This window comes from Lissotriton helveticus, chromosome 5_1 (assembly GCF_964261635.1).
Source record: "Lissotriton helveticus chromosome 5_1, aLisHel1.1, whole genome shotgun sequence".
NCBI classification, from domain to species: Eukaryota; Metazoa; Chordata; class Amphibia; order Caudata; family Salamandridae; genus Lissotriton; species Lissotriton helveticus.
This window is the reverse complement of record NC_136065.1, coordinates 2,081,704,689-2,081,727,471: the sequence shown is the minus strand read 5'-3', so window position 1 is coordinate 2,081,727,471 and position 22,783 is coordinate 2,081,704,689. Positions and strand designations below refer to the sequence as shown.

The following is a 22,783-nucleotide window of genomic DNA, read 5'->3' as shown; positions in this document are numbered from 1 at the left end:
TGGTTCAAGTCTTTTCTAACTGATAGAACCTTTCAGGTCTTTGATGGCACATCCGTCTCGTCAAGCAGGCCTCTGGGGTGTGGGGTCCCTCAGGGTTCTTCACTGAGCCCTACGCTCTTCAATGCATATATGAGACTGCTGGCTGGGATTGTTCGTCCGCATGGTATTAACATCATTTCCTATGCGGATGACACCCAGCTAGTGGTTTCCCTTGTGCAGAAGAGTGGTCTCCAATCACTGCCCAATTTAGCAGTGTGCTTGGAAGAGGTTAAGAGCTGGATGGTGAGGTCCTGTTTGAAGCTCAATGACGATAAGACCGAGCTCATGCTCTTGGGCTCGGCAGCCCCCTCCACCTTGGAGCTGCTGTGGCCTATGAGCATGGGTGCAGCCCCTGCCTCCAGAGATAACATCAAAAGTCTGGGGGTATGGCTAGATAAGTCATTGACCTTCAACACACAGGCTACCAAGGTGGCGGCCACCTGCTTTGGCCTCCTTAGGGTGATAAAAAAAATCCTTCCCCTTCTTCCGTCTGAGGCCAAGCAGATAGTCATACAGGGCCTCGTTCAATCTCGCCTGGACTTCAACAATGCCCTGTAACTTGGGGTGCCAGAGTATAGCCTGCAAAAACTTCAACGCACCCAAAACTGCACAGCTCGAGTACTACTTGGAGTCCCACGTAGAACCTCAATAAAGGCCTGGTTAGAGCGCTGCATTGGTTGCCCATCAGGGAAAGGGTGGAGTTCAATTCTCTGTGTATTGCTCACCAAGCCTTCTGGAAATTGGGCCCAGAAATCAATCACTCTTTGATCTCCCTTTATCTGCCCAATAAAGTGCTCCGCTCATCGTCTGCATCTCTGGCCAAGATCCCTAGAATTTAGAGAGCCAGAGCTGGAGGCCCTTCCTTCTCTTATAATGTATCAAAGCTGTGGAACACTCTTCCTCTACACCTTAGAACAAATCCCAATCTGTCTAGTTTTCGTTAACAGCTTAAAACCTTTCTGTTCCAGTAATCAGAACCCCCCTGTTTGCTTTTAAAGGCACTTTTTTAGTCTTAGCGCCTGGACGCCTCAGGGCAGCTGTAGCGCTTAACAAATCTCCTTTTCATTTAATTTCATTTCACTTCCCAATATTGATGAAATCACGTCTACATTAAGTAGTGCTAGATTTTTCACAACACTGGATCTCATTCAGGTACCACCAGATTGAGCTGACTCAGAACTCACAGGATTTGATGGCATTCATCACTCCTATGGGAGCGTTCACGTATAAAAGAATGCCATTTGGATTGGTGAGTGCTGCCTCAGTTTTTCAGAGAGTGATGTCCTCTATCTTAAAAGTTATCAAAGGGGTCGAATGTTATCAAGATGACCTATTAATATTTGGTTTGACTCAGGAGGAACATGATATCAGAGTGAGGGTGGTCTTAAAGAAACTTGAAAGTGCTGGTCTCACTTTGAAATTTGAGAAATGCAAATTTTCAGTACAAGAGGTCAACTATTTCGGTCATTGCATCACACCGATGGGTGTTGTTCCTAAGAAGGAATTGGTAGATACCATTCTTAAATTGGCACCTCCTAAGACAATAGAGGAAGTTGTCTCATTCCTTGGAATGGTTGAGTTTTATGGAAAGTTCAGAAACGATTTGCCAAGTAAATCTAACAGTATGAGACAATTGCTTGGTAAAAATAAAGAGTTTGTTTGGTCTCAAGAATGTCAAAAAGAGTTTGTAGAATTAAAGGAACATTTAAAAGATGCTCCTAAATTACAGGACTTTATTCCAGATATTGAAACTATGGTAGTTACAGATGCTAGCTCGAAAGGTTTAGGAGCGATTTTGAAACAAAGAAGAGATGGTAAGGAGAAACTTATTGCTTGTGCATCAAGAATTTTAAGAGGTGCAGAGTTAAATTACTCTGTAATTGAAAAAGAAGCCATCTACTGGGCACTTAATAAGTTTTGCAATTTTATTTGGGAAACTCATTTTAAACTATGTTCAAAACATAAACCTCTTAAAGAATTTTTTTCGAAAAAGGGTCTTGAATTTATTTCTTTAAGGATAAGGCGTTGGGTGACTGGCCGACAGGATTTTAACTTTGTTGTTGAGCACCTTCCAGGGGTAGAAAATGTAACAGCAGATTGTCTGTCCCGTTTGGTATGTGATGTAGAAGTGGAACAGATTTGGAAAGATAATTTAGAAGATGAAGTATGTGTTTGTGTGATAACTTCTGGTATTATAAATGAAAAAGAATGGAAAGAAGAAGTACAAAGTGATTGTGAGTTAATGAAGGTAATGAGCATGCTACAATCAAATAACATGTGTGATAGATCATTATCAAAAACTTGGTGAATGATTTCAGATGAGCTGTCTGGACAATGGGATCTTGTTAAGAGGTACAATGTTACTCCTCCTTTGTCTCTAAGGAAAGAATTAATTGAGGAAGCTCATCAGAGTCATTTAGGGATTGTGAAAACCAAAGAAAGGTTGAGAGCTAATTTCTGGTGGCCTGGGATGGATTTGGAAATTGAGCGTGAGGTCAGAGAGTGCTTACAATGTAAAGTCAGTGATAAAAGTCTTACTCCTCGGACTTTACCTATGGTCTGTCAAAAATGACCCAATAGTCCCTGGAAAGATATTGCAATAGATATCATTGGGCTACTTTCTGGTAAACATTCTATACCTTATATGATACTTTTGATTGATCTGTACTCCAGATGGGTGGAGGTCACCTGAAGTGACTTCAACATGTGTAATTTCTTTTTTACGTAATGTCTTCAGAAGAGAAGGTTTTCCTAAAACTCACTTGTCAGATAATGGTCCTCAATTTTGTTCAAGACAAATGGAAGATTTCTTGATTTGCCGTTGGGTAAAGTTTCTTATATGGGCAAATACTCTGCTACTTTTATGATTGGAAGAGGGACACGACAGGGGTGCCCTCTTTCACCCTTATTATTTGCTTTAGGTATGGAACCTTTTTTAATTGCTCTTCAAAAACAAGCTCTGATTAAGCCCTTTGTAAATGGTTTGAACTCTTTGGATATAACAGTATATGCGGATGACATTGCTGTCTTTTCTACGAATATACCTGAAACTATGGCAGGTATCTTGGTGGAAGCGGGGAAATATGGTTTAGTATCCGGGTATCGCTTGAATACTAGTAAGACTCAAGTTATTCTGAACCATCAATTACCATCACCGATGACAGGTATATGTGTGGTAGCAACTTACTTAGGGGTAAAAATCTCGTCAAATATAGATGAAATTGTGGCAATAAATTATGAACCACTATTGAAGGAAACTGCTGTAGTATTTAAGAAATGGCATAAACTCCCACTTAGTATTATTGGCCGGATTAACTTAGTTAAAATGAAAATATTACCTAAGTATCTTTATCTTTTTCGTTCTATTCCTTTAAGGGTAAACAATTCTTATTTTAGTAGATTAGAGGGTATTATTAGCAGTTTTATTTGGGGCTATAAAAAAGCACGACGAGCTATTTCTCTTCTTAAAGCTCCTTATGATCAAGGTGGATTGGGTCTTCCAGATATTAAATATTATTATTGGTCCTCCTTTATAACTCGTTTTCGCAGCCTGTTGATCCCTGACAAATGTTTGTATTTTCATAAATTTCTGTTGGGAACAAATGCAACTATGTTTTTTATAGACTGAACGACCCCAATTACTTCAAACGTGTTAAGTTCAAGACGGTGCGGGATACCACTTATATCTGGCGTTCCATTCTTACTAAGAGTAAGATATCTATGTTTCATGATAAAACTCCACTATGGTCTAATCCTGGTCTCCCGGAAATATTTCAAGATATGATAGGTGGTGTATTTTCTAATTCTGGCATTAATTTACTTGGAGATTTGTATGATCATAGGGGATTACTTTCGTTTGAAAGATTGAAAATCTGCTATAAATTACAAGAAGGGGCAAGATTTAAATACTATCAAATCAGGGATTATCTTCTGAAGAAGATAGAACTTACTAGTCTGACTGAATCTGAAGTATGGAACTGTATATATAAGGAAGAGGATAAAGCAATGATTAGTAGAGGGTATAAATTATTCTCAGGATATAATATCAATGATATACATAAACTGGCTGAAAAATGGACTAATAAGCTTACAACGGAAATAACACCAGACTTTATTACTTCTTCTTTTAACAGTCTTAATCTTGCGGTTCAATCCTCAAATCTTAAGTTACAGTTATTTAAAACAATATGTCATTTATATCATACACCAGATCGGATTCTTAAATGGGCATCGAATAATAATAATTTCAGCGATCGTACAAACTGTCCTAAATGTGACTTGCAGGGAGCTGATATTATTCATATGTTTTTTGGGTGCCCAAATCTTGGCGAATTTTGGAATGGAGTAACTAAAATTATTTCTACGAAACTTGGTATTCCTATCACGTTTTCACTAAGAGATGTATTTGTAGGTATCTCAGGGGTAAATACTGTATTTTGTGATTTATTAAATATCTTAGTTGCTTGCGCACGATTGACTATTGCCAGAGCATGGATTCAACAAAATCCACCAAAGGTTTTTGAGTGGTGGAGCCTTGTTAAAGAAATATATAATATGGAATATGCTCTGGCAAATACTAGGGGTACACAGGCTAAGCAAAAAGTGGACAAAATATGGGGTCTAATTATGTCATAAAATTGTTTCTCCTTTTTATCTTTTTTTTTCTCCTGTAACTGTTTTTGCTTTTTGTTTATTGTCTATATCTTGTTGTATAATGTGTTTAATCTACCCCGTTGATGCAAAACAATAAAAAAAGTTTTTAAAAAAAAGACATGTGGGATCTTTCATACAAAATGCTCGATTTATCATCCAGAAGCCAATGCTCCCCCTCACACCTCTACTCAGAAGTGTCCTTTTGAGTTGTGTAAAGGTAGGACTCCCAACACCAAGTTGTGCCCAGGTTGGATGTCTTGGAGTAAAGGTATCAAGGATAACAGGGTGGGAGTTTGGAGAGAGAGAGAAGAAAGATTACAACTTAAAAAAACAAGAAAAGATATGATGAAAGAAAAAGGGTTAAGCATATTGCTGCAAGAGTAGGTGACATTGTTAGAGTCAAAGCTCCTGTGGGTACTTTGTCATGATCAAAATTCACAAAACCCTTTCGTGTAATAAACTGTTTTTAAAATGCTGTCAAATTGGAAGATGGAAGAATTTGGAATCTGAGTCATGTTGCAATTCTTAAATCTAATCTGGAAATGGATTTGGAGAAGAAAGATCAACTTGAAGACTCTCATAGTTTGTTTTGTCCAGATCCTAGACGAAGTGGACGGAAAACAACCATACCATCTTATTTGAAAGATTATATTAACTAGTTGTTTTTCCTCTGTATTCTGTAAATGTATGTTTCACACTCTCTTCAATGTTAGAAGGGAGATGTGTGGTATTCTCCTTCATCGTATTCATCAATGACGGTTCTATGTTCCATAGAACCTAGAATGTCTTTGTTGATTATTAAACCTCCAACTTTACCCCACTGTGTGCTGTACTTAAACTTTATACACAGTGGATCAGCCTCCTGGTTGCTATGGTGATATCTGACTCCCTGCGACTTTTCATCACAGGTGCCGCAGCCACACCCATCAGTGGGTTCATGGTGTGGGGTATCGCCAAGGGCCTGGAGGTGCTGCTCCTCATCCTGCTGGTGACTGGAGTCTACTGTTGTCGTCAGAGACAGAATCTGCGAGCTCCAGAAAGGTATGGAAAGATGGATGGGGGTATAGAGTGTGCACCACTCTGCGCCGCTGCGGGAGGTAGTTGAAGGGGCACCTCAGATGCAGTTGCTGAAATCCCTCATACCCAGTGAGAGATGATGATCTCTGTTACACTACTGCAGGCATGGCTCCTACTAAAGCATTCCTGCTGAGCTAGGGTCTGTGTATGGAGTAGGATGTGAGTGCAGCCAGTGTTTATTACGAAGAAGAAAAAAAAGAGCCGGGCCTAATATTTTTCTAGGAATACCTAGAAGAAAAAAAATTATAACAAGGCTGTCTGACCTCGATTACACTTCCTGCTGTTTTCTTCCACAACCCTACATACCCCATCCCTTTATCTTACTCCTGCAGGTTCTTTTTCATCCATGCTTTGTTCTTTTGTCTCCATTTTTCTACCTTTTCTCTTCCTCCTTTTTCCCCCCTTTTCTGCTATTCTGTCTCTGGTTCCCAAAATGAGTGCCATCCACAGGTGTGAAGTATGAACTAAACAAAAAGGAGAGAGAAAGAGAGAGAGAGAAAGGGAGAGACAGGTAGATAAAGGGAGAGAAAGAATGTGTTTGTGTGTCCTGTCACTTACATTCCCAAGTGCAGAACAAAAATAAGCATTGGCAAAGACAATACACCGGGCACTATCTTCTAGCCTTTTGGTTTTGTTTGTCAAGCCTAGTGTAAAAACTATTTTTGTTGGGGAATACCGTTCATCACCAAAATTAAACAATTTCATACATTGGCGAGTAGCAAAATATTTTTTGTCTTATGAAAGGGGCATTGCGATAGTAGTCCCTGGCACTGAAGAGAACTACTTTGTGTGCGGATGTGCACCTTGTGAAAGAAAGGGATGTCTTCACTCATAGGGAAGGTAGCCAATGGATGAAGTCAGCGGACCCTTAGCTCTGTACTTATGTTGTGGTGGAAAGAAGCAACATGTGAATGACACAATAACAAGCTGCAACAAAATGAGGGATGGTTAAATGCCCTGATAAGTAAGTAAATAATATATGTAAGTTTACTAAAATCAAAAGATGTCGGTTAACGCCAGACCTACAGAGACTAGACCAGCTTCAGTGTGTGGCGAAGTGATGTCCATGGGCCTCTGAAAGGAATTATTTCCACTGGGATTAGAATGAACACACTCAGGGCTCTTCTTCCAAGCTGCCTAGAACGATTTGTGAAAAACTCTGTTAGGTGACACCTGTCAGGAGAACACAGGCCCTCCCACGTGCTGTGACGAGCCCCGGGGCAGCCTTTGGACGTGGACGTCTCGTTCAAACCTGCTGTGTTGCCCGAGTGACTCTTAAGATGAAGAACTACTGGCCATGGAGGAAACGTCAGCATGCATCTTTAGGGACAGCATAAACAAGAGCACCCCCATCTTTATTTGGTCTCTGCTTTTAAAGGTTCCCAACTTGTCTCTGCGTTATCCCCTCCTGCCCCTCTGCAAAAAAAGCTGTTCATTTCAAAGACGTGAGGTCTTCTGTCTCTTTCATTTGGAAGTGGTACCTTCTCGCGTGACCGAGCAGTACTGACTCACTTCACTCTGCGAGATCTGTAGGTTCAGTGGTTCTTTCAAGAGGGCAAAGTGCCTGGAAGCCCAAGGTACAGATGCAGTTTCCACCAAATAAGTTTTAACCCCTCCCATGCTCATGACGGAACCGCTCCGTCATGAGCATCGGCTGAGCTGTGCTCATGACGGAGCGGTTCCGTCATGGCCCTGCCTCCGCGCCTGCGCGGTGCTGATTTCGCACCTGCGGGGCGGGTTCCATTGAGCGGGCGGGGCCATGACGGAACCGCTCCGTCACGAGCACAGCTCAACCGCGGCTCGTGATGGAGCGGCTCCGTCACGAGCATGCGAGCGCCGCTCGGCCCCCCCGCCCCCCTAGCGCTGCGGCGGAATTGCCGCCGCAGCGAAAGGGTTAAAACTCGACCTTTGGCCCTCCGATGGCTCATGAGACAGACATCTCAACCTTTGGGCTAAGGTCACATGTTGTGTCTGCTCAACCTTTAGTTCTACACTGTCAGTCAGGGGACTTTAACCGGGCAGACCGCCCTTGCACACGCAAAGAATAATGGTTGCACCACAGCTGTGGATAGGTCATGTCTGAGTGAGGTAGAGACCGGGGGATTGCTGTTCTCACTTTACAGACCATCCTCATGCTCAGTGCAAAGCACTCTTTGTCTCTCCTGGACTCAGTTTGAGGGAAGTGCCTAGGACCAGTCAGACTCAGAGTGAGGGAGTCAATGGCTCAATCTGAGACACCCCACCTGGGGATCCCTGGACATTTTCTAGGGGTCTTCTATGCTCTGTGTGCCGCACGTTGTTGGAAAGTGGGTTGTTAGTAGTGGTAAATATGCATCTACCACTGACATTAAGGCCACTAACATGATCTAGGGCCCAGTCTAGGTCTCAATAATTTATTTCCATGCTCAACCCATGGTAGCTTGGCTGCAAGCCAATTTATAAAAACAGAACATGTTTATATCTTTAAAATGACACCAAAATGCAAAAACTCCAATGTAGGGAACCGGAGATATGATTTTTTAAAGATTAAACACTTTCTAGCACCTAGAAACCTATAGCATCACGCTTGATCGGGACAAAGTCAAACTTTCAGGCTGACCACGATGGAGCCCTGCGTGGATACACTGGGTGGGAGGCCCCGGTCAAAATTTACCTTCGGATTTAGAAATTTTTCTGAAGCTTTTACTTCCGAAGGCCCTCCCTGCTGTTCACCAGGCCGGAATTGGTGAGGATTCGCCGGCTTGCTTTTCAGGGAGATCCTGGTCAAATCTTTTCAGCTGGATGAACTTGGAATCCTGGCCAGGTCATGGTTGAAGGTGGGCGGCTTGGTCCTCACGGTTGAATCAGTCACCTTATTAAGCTTTTTTCCAAAGTTGCTCCAAACTTCAGTAACTTCTTACTGTGGTCCTCTTGAGGGTCCAAGGGGTCCAAAACACAATCCAAGGTTCTAGAAGATCCAAGATCATCCTTGAAAGTTTGGCACCACAATTCCCACAATGCACCTGGGCAAATTCCTTAAATGTCCACTTGATACACTCCAGGCAGTGGACTCTTGGTGGTGCGGATGCAGGTGAGCTCTGTTAACCAGTAGCTTGCAGAGAGTCCACTCTTTAATCCTTTAGAAGCAAGTTACTTCCACAGGGCTGTAGTTCCAGATAGTACAACATGGCTGAAATCTCAGCAGAGTATGAAGAGCTAACTAAATCAACTCTAAGTATGGCTCATTTCCATAGCCCCCACTCCCTAACATCTGCAGATTCCTTCCTTAACTCTCCCATCTGGCTGGGTCAGAGGGCTGGTGGGTAGATGTGCCTGGCATTCCCTGACTGTCCTATCCCTCTCTGTCCTATTCCTCTTATGAAATCTCATTCTTTACAACCCTCCCCCCTGGTCTGACATTCCATTGTGGCAGATCTCTCTCTAACAGATAGCCTCTCCCTGGGTGAGCCACTTATCACTTTTTCAAAGCAGCCTGGCTAATCCTGTTAACTCTGACCAATCAGGAGCACTTTGGTATTACAGAAGGGGGCGCAGATGCTTGTGCTTCCTCTTCAGTAATACCGATAGCGCTGGGGCACTTAAAGCGCCAGCGCTATCATCAGGGGCGTTCCCTCATTTGCATAGGGGTGTGCCCTATGCAAAAGAGGGAATTCCTTTGCCTCTGCACCCGCACCATATTACAGACGCGGGCACAGAAGCGAAGAAGCTCTCAGGAGATGCGCTCACAGTGCTCCACCTTCTAGACACTGTGAGTGCGCCCTCTGGGGTAGCCCTCTGGAGGGGAGAAAGGAGGTCCTATGGACCCCCCAGATATCCCCTTGCATTCGAGTGCAGTCACTGACTGCACCCGCCTGCAAGGGGATCTCTAATCCTCTTTAAATTTGCGAGACGGTTGCCACCTTCACTGTGAAAATACGGAGCGGCTGCCAGCAACCTCTCCGTGTTTTCACATGAATGCGCTGGCCCCAGGGCAGCGGGAGTTCACGGCTGCCCTGGGGGCAGCATATTTACCATAATAGGGCGCATTGTCATTGTTTGCGCTTAGCGCACCTTTTAAATGGTGCGCCGGCCGCAAACAATGGCAATGCATTGTACGGCCCCAGAAAGGCAGCATTTTGACTTAAAGACAAGCAAGTCTTATAACTAATTTTTGGTATGATTTAGGATACATTCAACAACAGCATATTGTTAGATTTATTAATACCATTCTCCTAGTCTTTGAATGATATTGTATTAAATTCCTAGCAATATTTATGTGTTCATAAACTATTGCAATGGTATCCTATGGGGTTAGGCATTTACAATGGGAAAACTGAAAGGTGCAATTTCTCTATCAATAAATTACTATGTAAAAATTAATAATGTGTTGATAAATGATCGGATAACCTATACAAATATATCTTTCCAGTAAAACTATCAGTGCTAAGAACTCACAAGTTATAATGTCTTCTAGAAGGAAAACTGGGGAAGTTCCTTTTACAGCACACTAAATGAACGAGACACACCTCCAAGGCCTACTAGCCCTATGATGGAGGAACTTACATGTGATACAATAACATAAATAAACACAGTGATAACAAGGTAAGACAGAAAGTCACTGTAGGGGTATACAGGGATCAAGCATAAAAGAAGAAAGAAGGAGTAAAAAAAGAGCATATATAAGTTAAACAATAGACGTGCTGAAAGATGAACACGCAGTGGTAAAATAGAAAGAATGAAGGCGAAAATAAGACTTTTGCTGTGATCAAAACAGTCTACAACCTGCAAATCACTCTATGACTTTCTGCTCTTGTCTCTTCCAGAAAAAGAAAAAAATGTCAGTATAATGATGGAAGTTCTCAAACCCACTTGTGAATGCAACCCTCTCGATGAATAATCACTCCACCTCTCTGCCCCCCATAACCACATTCCGGCAGCCCTAAAAAGAAGATCCTCCAACGAGTAAAGGGAATAATGAAAACATTGTTGACAAGAGAAAACTTCAGAACAACAAGGAAGAAGGCAGAAAATGAATATGTTGGCTCTAAAGAGCATTGCACTGGGCACAAAAGGCAGATAAAGATTATAGGTTGGTGCTTAGGATGTGGCAGAAATTAGATAGCTAGCACGAGATCCAGGTTCACCGATGTTGGATGTCGAATCAAAACTAATTTGTTTCACCTTTAAAATATAGTCATACAATTAAAAACTAAAATAAAACAGTGAATCGATTGTATTTACTCATGTCATGAGCAGATCACACATCAGTAAATTGTAACACAACAGCTCATCATTCTTTGCAGCCGGAGAAGATTAATAAGTGGCTTATTGATAAGTGGGATATTAGGAAGATTGATAAGTGAGTTAATACCAACACACACACTGCAGGAGATTGATAAGTGGGCTAATACCAGCACACACCGGAGAAGATTGATAAGTGGGCTAATACCAGCACACACCGGAGAAGATTGATAAGTGGGCTAATACCAGCACACACCGGAGAAGATTGATAAGTGTGCTAAACCCAGCACACATCCAGAGAAGATTGATAAGTGGGCTCCTAGGCAGATTGTTAAGTGGGCTAGTACCAACACACACTGGAGAAGATTGATAAGTGGGCTGAAACCAGCACACACCATGTGAAGATTGATAAGTGGGCTAATACCAACACATACTGGAGGAGACTGATGAGTGGGCTAATCCCAGCTCACACCAGAGAAGATTGATAAGTGGACTACTACCAGCACACACCGGAGAAGATTGATAAGAGGGCTAAAACCAGCACACATCCGGAGAAGATTGATAAGTGGGCTACTAGGAAGATTGTTAAGTGGGCTAGTACCAACACACACTGGAGAAGATTGATAAGTGGGCTGAAACCAGCACACATCATGTGAAGATTGATAAGTGGGCTAATACCAACACATACTGGAGGAGATTGATGAGTGGGCTAATCCCAGCTCACACCAGAGAAGATTGATAAGAGGGCTAAAACCAGCACACATCCGGAGAAGATTGATAAGTGGGCTACTAGGAAGATTGGTAGCCAGTGGAGGGCAGTTTCCTGCCTCTCTTGGACACCATGCTTGGTTCCATATGGGTGGACTCTTCCCAAACTCCATGACCTCAGTTTTATCCGTATTGAGCCTGAGGAAGTTTTGATTCATCCAGCTCATGATACTCTTCAGGCAGTTGTGAAAGCTGACAGCTGTGACTTCAGCAACTTTGTGAAATAGATATAACTAACTGCGTATCATCAGTGTATGAAACCAAAGTGAAACCATGCTCTCGAATTAAACTGGCTAGAGGGGTGAGATAAATATTGAATATGGTCGGTGATAGAGCCGAACCTTGTGGATCTGTAAGATTTCTCGGATTTGAGGCTGTCCCAATGTACCCTCTGCTCTCTGGATATTAGGAAGAAGGGGAGTACGGATAGAGCCATCTCTTTAATTCCTATTGCCTCCAGCCGCCGCACTAACACCGCATGATTCACGGTGTCAAATGCTGTTGATAGGTCCAGTAGGATAAAGATGATTCTCCCTCCCCTTTCCCCATCCAGTTGCTTACGAATTTCTTCTGTAGCCATAATCAAGGCAGACTCAGTGGAATGGTCGTCTAACGCCATGTTGGGTAGGATCTAAGATATTGTTAGAGTCAAGATACAGGATTAACTCACTGAATTTTGGCCGGTACTGGCAAACATGATATTGGTCGGTAGTTCTTTACCCCAGTGGGGTCCAGAGCAGACTTTTTCAGAATGGGCCTGATGCATGCCCTCGTCCAGGGCAATGGAAAGATCCCTGAGTTGATTACCTCATTTAGAAGTGGGGCTAGATGAGCACTGATCTTTCCAGATACCAGATGTAGAGTGGCAGGGGGACACGGGTCGTTAGGAGATCCAGACTTGGTCAGAAGTTGCAGGTTATTCACTTCCTCAATGGTTAGAATCAGAAAACTAGTCAGTTTATTATGGGTTAGATTAACGTCGATGGTTAGATTATTATTTTTAGTTGCGTCAGGCGTTGTTTTGAGGAGATCCTCATATATTGATTTTACTTTGACTTGAAAGAAGTTAGCAATCTTATTACTACAGAAATTGTGATCAGGTGTAAATTGATTGACCCGCTGCCGTTTAGATAGAGCCTAGACTGTCTTAAAAAACTCCCTATAGGAGTTCTTAGCGGCACCTATTGCCTATTGTCTGTCTTAGCTTTTTTGATTGCTTCCTTACATTCCTCTAGGTATAGATTGTAGGCCATTTTATATTCTCCATCTCTTTTACATTTAGACTTAATGTTTTTAAGGTCTGGACTGTACCATTGGGCAGACGCTTGGCTTCTCATTTCCATGATTTTTTCTGGGATCAAGTGATTTACTGCTGATTTAATCCATTCATCAAATTTATAAGCTGCCAGGTTGTTATCAGAAACCTACATAGGCGGGTGTCTGTCCAGGGCCTCTTCTAATTCTTCCTTCTGTATTCTGTGCCATGGGCGGGTTTTAACAAGAAGCAGTTTATTTAAGTGGGGCCGGTAACACTGCATCATTAGTACTTTAAAATGTATGGCTTTATGATCTGTCCAGGGTAGAGGGAGAGTTTTGTCCAGAGTGATATCAGGATTGTTGGTAAAGATGCCAACCAAGGTATGGCCGGCCATGTGTGTTGCTTCAGAGATAATTTGGGTTAGATCTTGTGCTGCCAGATGGTCCAGTAGCATCGCCGTATCTGCGTTATTGTTAGATTCTGTCAGATACAAGAAACTGAGACTTCCATCCTTAGGTTTAAGGGCAATAAGAGGGAGAAGCATCTCAATCAGATATGGAGTCTATCATTCCCGCATTCATTCTGTATTATATTTGCAACCATCTATGTACGTATCACTGAACTGTGCCTAGTATGTTTATTAGATCCTCTGTCTATCTACATTGTATTGATTACATGCATAAGTGAAGATTGTATTTATCAATTGTTTGTGGCCAAATCCAATTTCATTAAAATAAAAAAGGAAAAGAAAAAAGAGATATGTACTGGGTTGAGTACCCCTGAGGGAGAAGTCTTGCAGCGTCTGATGGCTTGCACATGGGTGCATGACAAATTTGCAGAGCAGTGCGTGCCACATTGTGAAGCCAGGAGGTAGTTACACACTTTCCAGTTGAAGGGACTGTACTGACTTTGGTCACAATGCAATCACCAAATGCTCCTCTTGGCCCTGTGCATTGACACAGGCTCCGGGCTAACAGCAGGGCCTAGGTCTCCCGACCCACAAAGGAGCCCTTCTGGGTAGTGCCTTGCAGTCATTGCTAAAACACTGCAGCAAGATTAAATAAGCGCTGCACTGCCAGTGGGCTGTTGTCAAACCCCTCATAGAGAGCAGCATCTTCCGGGGTGGGCATGACCAAACAACGGAAGCTAAAAACGGTGAGGCACATTAAAAGTCTTTGAAGGATTGTGCTGAATCTGGGTGTTTCCTCCTTTCTCTTACCTTCCTTAGTGGATCACTGTGATCCTCCTATGTGGAAAGTGGTCTGTGCAATGAGGAGATGAACAGGAAACAGCCAAAAGCTCAAGCTGCCTGGTCTCCACCAGCCCAATAGTACCAAAAGAAAGCTTGAACAAGTATTCATAAAGCCATTTCTTTTTGCGTTTGGATCTAGATTTTTTTTACTTGCAACAACATTTTATGTGGAATTCGGTGTCTAACCAGCTAATTACTCCCATTGCAGGAAAATACACTAAGGGGGATTTGTTTAATGCTTATTTGACTTGTGCATAATATTAAAGTAAGACATATTCATATGTTACATGTAGAAAAAGAACATTTAGAGTTAAGAAAAAGGAGCAAGAGGTAAGCGTAGACAGAGACTTGAGAAAAAAAAGAGATGAAGGTAGAGAGACAGAAAAATGAGAAGAATAGAAAAATGTGTCAGTTAAAGAGAGCAGTGGGGAAGAGAGCTAGAGAGGTGGAAGGTAGGCAACAATTTATAGTGCAAAGAAGAAGTTGAGAGACATACATGAAACAGAGAAAAAGAGCTGAGGATTATGCAGAGGTACAGAGTTGTCAGATAGAAAAAGAGGAAGTGATGGTGAGGTAGAGAGATTTGGATAGAAAGAGGTTGAGAGGGATAGTTGAGGTGAAGGGGAATTGTTGAAATAGAGAAAGCGGTCCAGAGGAAGAGATGTGTTTGTGTGTATGAAAGAGAGACAGAGTGGGAGAAGCAAAGGAGTAGATAGAGAAATAGAGGTAGAGAAACAGAAGCAGGCAGAAACCTGCATGATATTCTGAGAGGTGAATGAAAGGAAACAGAGGCAGAATGAGAGAAAGAGGAGGTGTTGAGGGGAGGTATTTTGGTCAATCTCCTCTCGCCATATGTTCCCTCACGATTTCTTCATTCACAGGGCCAGCACTTGGTGGTGGTTCCCCGGACACGAAGAGTTTGTGCTGATGGCCGCTCTTTCCGTTACAGAGCCGCCACTCTCTGGAACACACTCCCTGTGCAGATTTGTGGCATCAGCAACTATTTAGAATTCAGGAAGGCCATTAAGACCTATCTTTTAATTGCACCTTAGTCTGTGTCTGCTCTATCTGCTTATGTCAGTCTTATTTGGTACCAGCGCCGGGACGCCCCTTTGCTGGGGCAGCTGTAGCACTCTATAAGTCACAATAACTTAACATACCATAACAGGTAGGGTACTAATGGTGAGAAAAATTGAGAGGTTTGGTAGTAAGAGAGAGCAAGGGGGTACTGAGAGGTAAGGTAGTGAGAGATGTGAGAGAAGTAGAAAGAGAAGGTAACAGACATTGAGAGAGATAGGTCAGGTAAAGATAGAAATTAGTTTATCTGAGAAGTGAAGTAAAGAAATACAGGGAGGTCAGATGGAAAATGTGCAGCGAGGTATAGAGAAAGGGACGGGGAAGAGAGAGAGGGAATTGAGAGTGATAGAGGAGCAAAGTTATGAGAGGGAGGCAGAGATGAAGTTCAGGGGGATATTTTGGGTATATTGATAAAGATGCAAGGTAGATAACAGTGATGTACAGCTGAGCCAGAAAGGATAAAGGTACATAGAAAGTGGAAATCGAGAGGCAGGCTGATACAAAGTTAAGAGAGATGAGGTGAGGTGAAGTAATGAGAGAGAGATATGACATGGAAAGTTGCTGTGCATAGGGGAGAAAGCAGTGCAGAGTCACATTATTAAAAATAACCTGCTGCTGCTCACTACCCCAATGCTAGTGCACAACCTTTGCACCATTGTAAAGTGGTATGTTTGTGTTTTCTAGCACAGGATTTGTACTGGAAGCGTACCCTTCAAATACAAAATCCAATCCTTAGACAAATTCGTAAATATTGCAGCGAGCGATTCGATAACTTTTCTGTAGCAAAGTCTCTGAAGCTTAGTTTCCAGCTTCCCAGCACAGGTACAACTTCCAGAGGCACCACACATGGGCCAAGCACTCCAGGAAGGACAGAACTCTCTCAGTAGAGCTCAGGGGAAGCTGGGGGTGAAGTCCTTTTGTTCCTGGGACTACAGAACAGGGAGCCAGCTCTTCTCGGGCCCTTGGAGATTCCTTCAAGCAAGGGGACACAGCACAAAGCAAAGTCCTTCCCCTCTCCTTGGCAGCAAAGCAACAGCAAGGGCAATCCAGCAGAGCAACAGCTGGACAATCTTCCTTCTTCAGTTTCAGCTTTCTCCTTGGCAGAGGTTCCTTCTTGATTCCAGATGATCTAATTTTCTGTTGTCAGAGGTCCTGTACTTATACCCCTAAAGGTCTTTGTTCTCTTTGTGCAAGTGGGCCCTGAGCCCGGTCTGAACCAGTTCTGAGTGTTTCTTGAGCACTTTGTTTTCATGGCTTCTCCTTTCCTTTCAGAGTGAGGGGCAGGGTCATCAACCGCCCAGCAGGATGTGGATCCAGCATTATGGAAGGCAGGCACAGCCCTATTCAGGCCCAGGTGCTATCTCCTCCCACTACTCAAGTTGCAAATGCAGTCATTCAGCCTAGGGCTGACTTAGCCAGCCTCCTGGGGAATCCCCAGCCCCTGTCACTCTCAAACCAGACAGTCAATACACAAACAGGCCAAGGCACACAGGAAGGTCAGACAAGAGAACAGCAAGTTTCTAAAAGTGCTGTTCTCAAACACAGGATTCAAAAACAACCTTTCCTAAAAGATGTGTTATTGAATTCTGAGTTCAGGGATACTAGACTCTTATGTCCTATCTTGTTCCTATGGGATGAAATGCTGGTAGCCACTGTAGCCAGCATCCCCTATGTTAGCCTATGGAGCAAGATAGCCTTACAATAGTGAAAAATGAAAATGGCTGTAATTCACTACCAGAGCATGTCACTTGCACCAGTACATGCTCTACCTTTCACATACACTGCACCCTGCTCAGGGGGGTACCTTGGGCCTTCCATAGGGGTGACTAATGTGCACAAAAAGGGAAGGGTTAGGCCTGGTCAGTGGGGACACTGACTAGGAGGACATGGCAGTTCACAGACTGCACACAGGCACTACGGTGGCAGGCCTGGGACACCATTTTAGGGCTACTCGTGCGGGTGGCACAATCAGTGCTGCAGGCCCACTAGTAGCATTTGTCATCACCAGCCCTGGCACAACCAGTGCACTTTACTAGAGACTTCTTGGTGATACAAATATGCCAATCATGTATATCCAATCATAATAACAATTTACACAGGGAGCACTTACACTCTGGCACTGATCAGCAGTGGCAGAGTATCCAAAGCATCTAAACCAGCAAAAACGAAATCCAGCACAGCATCAAAAATACAGGAGGTAGAGGCCAAAAAGACAGGGGAAACCACGCCAAAGATGCCAGGTCTAACAGTTTCCATATCGAACAGAGCGGCATGAAAACTATGTCAAAAACTGTGATCATAATCTCAAGGGCGGAAAGAGCCTCCCTTGAGATTACAGGCTTGGTCTCCGACTGGCGGACGGACTCCCCAAGCCTGTCGGAAGCCATCCGAAATGACCGGCAGGTTTCCTTTCCGACAGCCTCTATCATAATGAGGCGCTCGGAAAGGAAACCGACTGGCCCATTATAATGCGGCACTAAAGGGTTGGTCGCAGACTTTACGGGCCATATCGTAATCGGCCTCAATGTGTATGCGCTGTACAGTCCAGCACAAATGCAATGTGTTGCATGTTTGCTATGAAAACCTTTTCCAAGCTAGCATCTGCTACAACGAGGCGTTATTTCTTGATGCAAAACTTGGTCTGGCTTTAGTAGATCAGGGTTTGTGTAAAAAAAAACTATGGGTGCTTACATGGCACAAAGCCCTATTCGTGCCTAGAAAAGTACACCTCTCCTATGCAAAATAGCCTTTGTACTGCAATGTAAACACCTTTGCAAGTTTCTGCTTCTTTGCATCACTTTGCATGAGTTTTTCCCGGCGCAAATCCTTAGTAAATGCGGCCCTAACTTTCTGTTAAACATGGTGTGATTTCAAATATTAAAAAGAAGCTTTTTTTTACGCACATCGTTATTATGGCAGTAATTTCTTCTGCCCGCTGACTTTAGCAGGGGCCCCTTGGAAGGTGGTGGCCCTGGGCAACTGCCAACACTGCCCATGCTTTAAAACATCTCTGCATACATTAAACAGTATATATAAGACAAAAGCAATTTAGAATGTGTTTAAATTACACAGGTATGTGCAGCACACAAATGGTACACAGACCAAAAGGCCATGTCAGAAATGAGCACAGGTGATTTCTGTACAGTTTTATTTAAGAATCATGTCCGGGCCTTTGAAGAATCTTAAAACGTGAACAAATAGTTGATATTTTTCTCTGGGAAAGGTTGCAATCCTACAAAAGGCCTGCATTATTCCAGTGCTGTGGTAACTAATCTACAGTGCATCACATGAACTGTGACCCATCGGTGTGGTGTTTCATGGGGGCGGCAAATATTGTCCCAAATAGTGGGCCTGGATCAGGGGTGCTGGCATGTAGGTGTCTATCATCATTGCTCCATTACTGTATTGTAACTTGTTTTTTAATTCATGACTTATGCCTGCCATAATTAAATATGATTTCAATGGAAAAGTTCTCTCCAGAAAGCCCAACTAACAGAATTCATCGAAGAAAACTCCATCCTCGACCCCTCCCAATCCAGATTCCGCAGCATCCACAGCACCGAGAACGCTCTACTCGCCGCCACAGACGACATCGCACCCTCCTCGACCATGGCCACACTGCGGCCCGGATCCTACTCAACCTCCCGCTGCCTTCGACACTGTCTCCGACCTCAGACTCACCTCCATACTCCACGATGCCGGCATACTGGGAACCGCCCTCGATTGGCTCTGGTCCGTCCTCATCGGAAGAACCCAAAAAATCAGACTGCCACCCTTCCTTTCTGAATCCATAGGGATCAACTGCGGAGTACCTCAAGGATCATCACTCGGCGCTACGCTCTTCAACATCTACATGGCCTCCCTTGCCTCCATCGTCAGACAGCACGGGCTCAACATAGTCTCCTATGCAGACGACACCCAGCTCATCCTCTCCCTCACCAAAGATTCCGTCACCACCAGACGCAGCTTCCAGGAAGGAATGAAGGACGTTGCCTCCTGGATGAGCAGCAGCTGCCTGAAGCTCAACTCGGAGAAGTCACAGGTCTTCGTCCTCAGACCCTCCCCCACTGCATGGGACAACACTTGGTGGCCAACCACCCTCGGCAGCCGGCCCATCCCCACAGACCACACCTGATACTTCGGCATTGTACTCAACTCCTCTCCCTCTCCATGAACGGACAGGTCAACGCCGTTGCCTCCACCTGCTTCAACACCCTCTGCATCCTTCCCAAGACCTTCATATGGATCCCCCCAAATGAATATAGCATGTTACATCACATGCTATTACATTGCATTCCATTACAACGCGGTTCTTTACAACAACCATGTTGTTAGAACGCGATACCTTTACAACGCAAGTCATTAGATCGACTTGCTGTAGGGGGCACGCTGGAGTTAGGAATAGTATAATTTACTATTATAACTCCAGCCTGTACAACAGTAGGAAAGGTGTTGGAATAGTAAATGATACTATTCCTTAGGTTAGAGCCTCCCCTACAGCAAGTCGATCTAATGACTTGCGATGTACAGGCACTCAGTTCTAACAACGCGGTCGTTGTAGCGACCGCGTTGTAAAGGAACGCAATGTAATGGCAGCGTTGTAAATGCTGTCCCCCTCCCCCCCCCCAATCAAGAAAGACCGTCACCCACACACTCATAACCAGCACACTGGACTACGGAAACTCCCTGTATGCTGGAATCAACAAGTCTCTGCTCCGCAAACTCCAGACCATACTGAACACCACAGCCAGACTTGTCCTCAGCATCCCTCGACAAGAACACATAACCCAACACCTGCAAGACCTCCACTGGCTCCCCGTAGAGAAGAGAGTAACCTTCCAGACACTCACCCACACCTACAAATGCCTCCACAACATCAGACCCCAATACCTCAATGACAGAATCTCCTTCCACGTACGCAGGAGGAACCTCTGATCCGCCAACCTCGCCCTGCCCGTAACCCCGCACATCCACAGAGCCAGAACACGTGGCAGGGCCTTCTCCTACATCGGGGCAAGATGCGGAACGAGCTCCCGATCGACATCAGACGCGTCCCCTCTCTGCACATTTTCAGGAAGACCCTCAAGACCTGGCTCTTTGACTTACCAGAGCTGCTTACACCCCAACCCACCCCCCAGAGCCTTGAGACCCTCACGGGTGAGTAGCACGCTTGACAATTCCCTGATTGAATTTGTGAGTTTTCTTAAATTCTTGAACGTCTGCTGCACTTCACACTTTTCCACTAGAGGGCAGAGTAAGGCTTGTTTCATGTTCTACTTTGACCCAGTAGATAACAACGGAGGCCACAATAGGACATTTCAGATCATGTGAAGGCATCCAGTGGCATGTGATTGGAAAGCAAAATTGAGCCACGAGCAAAATCAGGTTGAAAAGCAGCAGCCTCTGGATTATGAATACAGAGGGCTCTGTCTCCAGTGCTAATAAGTAACCCAATCATAGATCACTGTTTATTATTAGTGTAACTCCCCGGGGTCAATTTAAACCCCAAACTGGGTCCAGTAACCCCCCTTCTCATTATATGTGCATCTGCGCCAGATTAACACGTTTCAAACACACAACCACCTGTTTTGCATGTGTCAGTGTATGTTGTTTTACATTTGTTTAATGGCACTTACCACCAAGGTTGCAAAATGCAAGCAAGTGTAGTTTCTGCTCAGCTTGATAGCGGCAAATACTAAAACAGGCTTAGATACCATAAGGGCCCAGATTACCATTAGCACTAGAGACTGAGGGGCACATGCATCAACCAAAAGGATTGCGATTGCTTATTAGCGATTATTAAGGACTCGCAAATCCTTATGCAGGTAGGAATCGCAAAATAAATTGCGATTCCTACACATGCCCTAATAGCGAATCGCAAATTGTGATTCACTGTTAGGGAATGCCTTCCCATTCATTCCTATGGGCCCAGACAGCCACAGGAATGAATGAGACAACATTCGCAAATTGTGATTACCATTTAGGTAATCGCAAATTGTGAATACAATTTCAGGGTGCTAGGGGGCCAAACGGCCACCCTGATGCACCCCCAAAATTGGCATGTGTGCACATGTGGTGCACACACATGACCCAAGGTCATGTGTGTGTGCCACATGGCACTTAGAAAACTGCATTTTTGTGCATTTTTCGAAGGAATTGTAAATTAGCATTGACTTAAAGTTGATGCTAATTTGCGATTCCTTAATGCAAAGTCGCATTCTAAGAATGTTTCTTGCATTGCATTTAGGGAATTGCAAATTGCGATTACCTAATTTGATTTGCAAAATAGGTAATCGCAAAATTTGCAATTACCTACTTTACAAATGACTTTGGGGTTGATGCAATCCCAAAAAGGCTATTTACTGGTCGCAAAGGGGTCGATTCTGAGAATCGGCCCATTTGTGACCGGTAAATAGGTTGATGTATGTGCCCCTGAATGACCCCACTTGTACTTGGCCTCTCTATGAGACCATCAGGAGGCAGCGCCAATACGAGGAATTCTACCCAATGTTTCATATACCCTGGCCTAGAACAGCTGCATTGGCTGTCAGAGGTGGGCTAACAGGAGTCAAGAACTCTTCCCCACTTAGTGAGCTTATATTTGCAGCTAGGCCCTGCCTTCTCAACAGTGCTTAATTGGTGAAAAAGAAAAAGTGCCAGGACCCTCGTCAGAAGTTTGCACCACCCATTGTCCTTGCCAGCATTGCAAATGACAGTACCAACACAACTACTAACCATCACACTCCTAAAAGTGTGACAATTCAGACTATTCCAGGCCCCCACACTATATGAATGGCTTGGGTGGCAAGTATTACTCATTTTTTATGTATAGTTAATTAATAAACAACTGTTGTTGTGCTAATATATCTAAATTAGACAAACATTGCTACAATGTGGCAGACTGTCATAAGTGCTGGTGTTGACAAATTAAGTTCCGGTGCCGAGCACCAGAAACCACTGATGCAGCGCTAATCCGGAAATAATTTCTAATACCATGTCACCTTTCCCTGAAGTACAAAATCATACATCTACTCGTCAGTGGGGCCCATAACACTGCGAGTCACTCACAAAACACTTCCATCCTACTTCATGGATCGGTGAGATTCAAAGGAGAGCTGCTGTGTCATAGCGGAGTGTCTAAACTAAAACTGAATATTTATACTATTTACACCCGCAGTTTAAACGAGTTTTACCATGGTTTTCATTAACAAAACATTTATTTAGACACGCCGCCACTGTGGTCGACGAATCTGCTAGTAAAAAATTAGGCGTAGGAAAACTCAAGTCCAGCTTAATTCTCCATTTATCTCATTTTTATTAAAAGCAAATTTAATATGTCTAAAGGTTTATTCACTTTACTTATTTCTTTATTCAAAACGACATTTTAAGAGAAAAATAAGAATTTTATTTCAAACAGTTAATTTAATTTATTTAGGAAA

At 43.6% G+C, this 22,783-nt stretch overlaps 1 protein-coding gene across 1 annotated transcript in view; it reads left to right on the top strand.

Moving 5' to 3' along the window:
* The window catches only part of LOC144756330 (T-cell surface glycoprotein CD4-like), a 95,294-nt gene extending 81,546 nt beyond the window's left edge, over window positions 1-13,748 (top strand). Inside the window, exons 4-5 of the mRNA XM_078646044.1 lie at window positions 5,601-5,733; window positions 10,572-13,748. Of these exons, the coding sequence (XP_078502170.1) occupies window positions 5,601-5,733; window positions 10,572-10,623 (185 nt within the window). The 3' untranslated portion in view covers window positions 10,624-13,748. The remainder of the gene's footprint in view (window positions 1-5,600; window positions 5,734-10,571) is intronic.
* Window positions 13,749-22,783: the final 9,035 nt, after the last annotated feature.